At 63.4% G+C, this 6000-nt stretch overlaps 1 protein-coding gene across 36 annotated transcripts in view; it reads left to right on the top strand.

Annotated features, from left to right (window-relative positions):
• The first annotated feature begins 370 nt into the window (after positions 1-370).
• The window catches only part of TCF3 (transcription factor 3), a 42861-nt gene continuing 37231 nt past the window's right edge, over positions 371-6000 (top strand). For 22 of the 36 annotated variants that reach the window (XR_010153660.1, XR_010153653.1, XR_010153657.1 and 19 more), the window contains exons 1-2: positions 545-685; positions 2703-2813. Coding sequence is in view for 24 of the 36 variants with exons in the window: in XM_016934599.4 (XP_016790088.1) it covers positions 2742-2813 (72 nt within the window). In the remaining 12 variants the exon portion in view is untranslated. Of the gene's footprint in view, positions 686-2699; positions 2814-6000 lie in introns of those variants that run through there. The other 14 variants (XM_054673961.2, XM_016934594.4, XM_016934596.4 and 11 more) reach the window with 9 other exon arrangements.

Raw genomic sequence — 6000 nt, 5'->3', positions numbered from 1 at the left:
ATCAGACTTTCGCGGCTTCCGATTGAGCAGACTGCTCTGCCTTAGCTTTCAATCTCACGGGCCTTACTCGCTTGCGTCATGGACTAAGCGCACAGCTCGTGTGTGCTTCCGCGGACGGGGATAGTCCGTGATTTCTCCCCGCGCCGTGGCCCGACCGCCTCCTCTGCGCGTCCCCGCTCCCAGGCTCTGGACCTCACGGGATTCGGGGTCCTCACGAGGGTGCTCGAGAGGCCGAGCTAGGGCGTTCGGGCCCGAGCCACCCGGAGGTGGCGGAGGGATCCGCGTGGGCCGCCGGGCGGGGCACTCGGGGGCGGAGCAGGGGCGGGGCCTGCACGGGGCGGGGCGGGGCGGGGCGGCGCGGGCGGGGGGCGGAACATGTCTCCCGCCGCAGGAAGATGAGGCAGTGGCGGCGGCTGCGGGCGTAGCGGGCCGGAGCCGACGCGGCGGCGGGCACCGCGGGCACCGCGCACGCCGCTGCCCTAGGGGCGCCCCGGCCGGCCGCGCGCACGGGCCCCGCGGGACGGGCCACGCGGGGGTGGGAGGGGCCCGGGCCACGCGCGCCGCCGCCGCCGCCCACGCGCGACCCTCGGGGGCCCGGCCGCGACGCCCCTTTGTCCGGGGGGGGCCCCCCCCGCTTCATGCCGCCGCCCCCCTCACGCGCCGCGTGCCCGGCCGCGCCCAGCAGGTGAGCCCGGCGGGGGGCGGGGGGCGCGCCCGGTACCCCCGTGCTTTGTGCCCAGGGAACCCCGGCCTGCCCCGCGCGCGCTTGTTGGGGGGGGCGCGGAGGAAGTTGGGGCGGGGGCGGTGTCGGGGGGCGCCCCGCGGCCCGGGAGTCATTGTTCTCCAACTTCGCGCGGCGCCGGGGGGGCGGCGACGTGGAGGAGCCCGGAGCTCGCCAGGCCCGCGTCGCCCCCGTCGGGCCGGGCACTTCGGGAAACTTTAAGCAGCCCCGGGCGGGGGCGCGGGGGGCGCCGGACGGGCTGTGCAACTTAGGCGCGAGGACCGTCCCCCCCAGCCCGGGCGCACGGGGACCCCGGGGCGCCCCCTTTCTCGGGTAGAGGGGGGCCCGGCCCGGGCGCCGGAGTTTGGTGGGGGGAGCGCGCGGGAGGGGCGTCCTTTTGTCTGCGCGGGGAAGGTGCCGCGCGCTGCAGGCGCTGGTCGGGGCCGGGCGGGCCGGGGGGGGGGGCGCGCGGGTAACATCTGCTCCGCGTTAATGCGGGGCGAGGCGGCGGCCGCGCTGCGAGCTTCAAAGGCTCCCGGGCCGCGCCGCCTGCACCGGCTGCGGGGGGAAGGGGGTCCGGCTTCCCGGGCCGCCTCCCCCCGGGAAAAAGGCGTTCCAGCGCGCTCCCCGCCTTCGGCGCCGTGCAAAGTGGCTTCAAACATTCTCCAAGTCTCTCAAAGTCCTTGGGACGCCCCAGAAGTCTTCCAGCTCCCGTAGAATGCCCGTTTTAGCTCGCCACCCCCCCCCAACTAAGTCTGTCTTAAAATCGGTTTCAGCTACCCCACAAAAAAGTGCGGTTTCGTAGTCCTCAAAAAAAGTCAGTTTCACACGCCCTCCAAAAAAGAAAAAAACTGAGCGGGGGAGGGGCTGCGCTGGGGCGCCCGCTTCACACCCGGCCTCCAGTTGGCAGACAAAGAGGGGATTTCTCTGCTTCTGAAGTTGGGTCTCCCTCGACCTCGGAGGCTCCTCCCCACCCCCAGCCTCGGAGGTGTCTCCCGGGCTGCCCCCGTCCCCACCTGGGGACCCCTGGGGAAAGTCGAGACTGGAGGGGCCTGGAGTGCATTTCTTTGGAATGGAAATTTTTCTCTGTACCTTTTTCTGGGGGTGGAATGGGTCTTGGCAGGTGGATCCCCCATCCCCCATCTTAGAATGGAGCCCCTTGGGACCACGCGGGAGCACCCTGGTCTTGGGACGCTCTCCCCGCTCGTGGAGGGCAGGCAAGGGATGTTGTCAAAGTTTTGCTTAAAAATAATTCCCGGATACATCGCGACAGTAAAGCAATCTAGGACTGTTTTTTTTTTTCTTTCCTGAATACTGTTGGGGTTTTCTTGGGGGGAGGGAGATTGAGGGTGGAGGAAAGCTTTGCTGGTCCCTGCATAGGATGCGTGTCCCCCCCACCCCCGGCACTTTAAGTCTTGAAGCTTGTAAAAGAGTTTCGTGGTTTTCTGACTTGTGGATTTCCTTCATGTTGAATTTGGGGGCGACCTGGTCTTCAACGGGCTGTGCCATCTGCTGGGGGAGGGGGGAATCACCAAATTTCCCTCGGGGTGGGGTAGGGTCGGGCTGTTCATCCCTTTCCCGGGGGTAGGGGGGCCTCAGAGGAAGCCCGGGGGTGGTTGGAAATGAGAGAGGTGGAGAAAGGAGAGGTTCTGGCTGCCCTGCGTGCAGTTTAAACTTGGCAACTTGATGCCCTGGTGGTCCCTGGGGGAGTTAGGGAGTTTATATTTGCACACCCTCCCCCCATTTTTCAGACTCCTTGTGGCCTCTGGGGAGGACTCTGCAGGGACCTAGACTCTGGAATTCCAGCTTCCTTGCGCCTGCTCCCAGGGCTCCCCGTGCCCCCAGGGCTCTGCTGGAACTCAGACCCCAGGGCGATTGAGGGTTTTTTAGGTGGCTTTTAGCACTCTGTGCTTTGGTCACTCACAACTCTTCTCTCCTCCCTGTTTCTCCCTGTCCATCTGTCCCCACATCCACCAAGCAGGGTTTCCAGGCCTGAGGTGCCCGCCCTGGCCCCAGGAGAATGAACCAGCCGCAGAGGATGGCGCCTGTGGGCACAGACAAGGAGCTCAGTGACCTCCTGGACTTCAGCATGGTGAGCCAGGACCCCTGCCCAGCCCCCGACACCCCTTTGCCCGCACAGTTCACGGGAAGGTTTTCAGGGGAGAGTGTTTGCTGAATACTTCAGCGATGGAGCCTCAGCTGTTTGGATGGGAGGCCCCGGTGGGGCTGGGGGAGTGGGCCGCTCTCTGGCAGGAGGCTGACACCGCACGGCAGCGCGTGTGCTATGGGGCTTTTGCCCGGACGCAGCATGCTACAGCCTACTGCTTTACAGATGGGGAAACTGAGTCCTCAGGGGCATGGTCCTGGGCCCCCAGCTTGGCTGGGTAAGCAAAATGCGGCCTTGATCTTCTGATCTGTAAAATGGGCCTGATCAGGGTCGCTTACCTCATTGTAGATACAAAAATTAAAAGTAAGTGAAAGATCACTGCACTCCAGTCTGGTTGACAGTGAGACCCTGGAGACCCTGTTTCAGTAAATGGGAGGGGAGCTGGGCACAGTGGTTCCCACCTGTCATTCCAGCACTTTGGGAGGCTGAGGCGGGAGGATCACTTGAGGCCAGGAGTTCCAAGTCCAGCCCAGGAAACATAGTGAGGCCCCATTTCTCAAAAAGACAAAACAAAACTCAAAAAATTAGCTAGGAGTGGTGGTAGATGCCTGTGGTCCCAGCTACTCGGGAGGCTGAGGCAAGGAGAATCACTTGAGCCCTGGAGGTTGAGGCTGCAGTGAGCTGTGATTGCGCCACTGCACTCCTTCCTGGGCGATAGAGTAAGATCCTTCCTCGAAGAAGAAAAGGAGGGGGTGCCCAGTGCTGAGCGGACGACCCTCCGTGAACAGGGCAGACAACGACCTGCCCCATACGGGACTCCCCTGGCGGGCAGAGGACACGGGCATGAAACTGACTGTGTGGTTAATTAGTCACACGTGGGTGCTGAAGTTAAGCTGCCAGAAGCCGAGCTTGGGCCAGGAGGAGGCTGGGTTGGGATTGAGTGGGAATTCATGGGCCACCGAGCAGACAGCAGCGCCACCATTGTGACTGCCACGGTTATCACTGCGGAGCAGGCAGGCCCGGTGGGGAGGGCGGGGCGGCTTCTTCAGAGTGTTAGGTGGTTGGATCTGTCCCTGTACGGCCCATTTTCCACCTGGGTGAATGGAGGCTCAGAGGGTGCTGGTCCTCAGAAGTCACACAGTTCAGGCAGGTGCAGTGAGGCTGGAATGCCGGAGCCCCCTGGGATACCGGCCGCTGCCGGGTGCTGTAAAGGCCCGGGGCCTCGGTTTGCCTGCTGGTATAGTGGGGCCATGTGTTATGGGTTCCTGGAGAAGCCCAGGGACCTTGGTTTGTTTCTTCTGGCCTGTCTACAGATGTCCTTAAATTCTGCTCCCCCCACCCCATGCCCAGTGGCAGCGTTTGGGGTTGAAACAGGTTGGGGGAGGGCACTTTCAGTCTGAATTTAACCCTCCCGCCTATGAGGCACAGGCCACTGAGGTCTGTCAAAAACAAAAGTCCCCAAACTGAAACAACACCGGCCACCCTGCGGAAAAAAACAGCCCAAGGGCCGGAGGGGCCAAGGCTCCGGAAGGGCCATGCTGGTATTTTTAAGCCCCGTTTTATTTTTGCCTCCCTGGCTGAGTAACCCGAGGTGCAGTTGGGTTGTTTTTTGTTAAACTGACAAGTCACAGACCGCTGGGCTGGAACAGACCAGCGTTTGGGGGGAGGGGGCACAGGTTCAGCCCCAGGACCTGACTCCTCACCTCAAGCCACTCAGCACGTCTCCCCATCCCGGGTCGGAGCCGTTCCCAGATGAGGAAACAGGCTGGGAGGGGCGAGGTGCCCGTCCTCTCCGGGCGTCCCCCCTTGGGCTTTATCCAGAGGTGGAGTTCCACCTCCCTGGCCAGGACGGGGAGGCAGAGGCAGCCCCTGTGACTGCCCGCATCCCCGCTCTGTTCCTGCGTGCCTGCCTACTGCCCCCGCCGAGGCTGGGTCCTAGGGGAAGCACTTACTTCCCTGGACCAGATGCGTATAAAGTGAGAGAACAGGGAACTCCAAATAAATACGAGGGAGAACGCTAACCCAGGCTGTTCCCAGCACGCCTTTGTCCTGCCCCGACCCAGGCTAGCTTTGGTCTGGAACCAAGGACCCGCCGGCACTGGCCTGGGCTGACATGCCCTGCCTGGGTCCCAGGCAGTCCCTGGGCCTGAGTCAGGGGCTTCAGGAATGAAGGGGGGGAGCGAGTCCCTAGGACCGAGGCTGTTGGAAGCGAGCTCCCCAGGCCCTGCCGCGTGCGAGACTCCCATGGGCTTTTGGGTTTCACCACGTCCCACACAGCCAGAGCCCTCGGTCCATTCTCAGAAGAGGAAACTGATGCTCCAAGGGGTGCGGGGGCTGTTCTGGGCTGCTCATGAGGCCTGCAGAGCCCACAGGACACAGCCCGGTACCCCTGTGACCTGTGGCACGTTGGTGCAGCCCTGGTGTCCTAGGGGACAAAGCAGATAGAAACGCAGTTGGCTGTCCCCCACAGCAGGCCTTTGTTTCCCAAATGGGAGGTTGGCCCTTGGAGGTCTGGGTCCAGGGGAGGCTGGGCGCGCCTGAGCCTGCGGGAGGGGGTGCGGTCCTGGGCGAACACTGCCTTCAGCGCGGTTGCCACCCCTACCCGCAAGACCGTTCTTCCTCTCCAGGGCCAGGTGAGAATGCGGCCTCCGTTTCCCCTTCTGCAGGACCAGGGAGTGGGGGACAACCCCACTTCCTGGGTCCCCTTTGGACCTGTGGATCGTGGCCACAGGCGCTGTGCCTTCGCCTCCTGGCTGGCTGGGGAAGGTGTTGGGGATCTTGGCTGCTCCTCAGAAAGCCCTTGGCTCTGATTCCAGCCACTTTGATCACTTAAGCCCCGATGGGAGCCTTAAAACACAGCCCCTTGGGGCAGGGCGGAGGCTTGTTGTGTTTTTTTCTGTGGCAAAAGGGTTTGTTGCTGTTGGCTTTTCCGGTTAATGCCGCTGAGCCCGTTAATCTTTAGGGACTTAGTGTTCTGGGTACGGGTGAGCCGGGCGGGAGGGAGGGTGGCAGTCCCACACCCCTAGCACCCAGGAGCTGGATCAGCTGTGGGGTGCAGCCTCTCCCCAGCCCCTCCAGCTTCCTGCCGGGCCCGGGGCTCCATCCCGTGTCTTCCTTGACCTGCTGCCTGTCTGAGCCTCAGCTTCCCCTTTTGCCAAGAAAACCCATACCC

Source organism: Pan troglodytes, chromosome 20 (genome assembly GCF_028858775.2).
Source record: "Pan troglodytes isolate AG18354 chromosome 20, NHGRI_mPanTro3-v2.0_pri, whole genome shotgun sequence".
In the NCBI taxonomy this organism is placed as follows: Eukaryota; Metazoa; Chordata; class Mammalia; order Primates; family Hominidae; genus Pan; species Pan troglodytes.
Note: the sequence above shows the minus strand (reverse complement) of the source record. Positions and strands in the feature narration are given on the sequence as shown.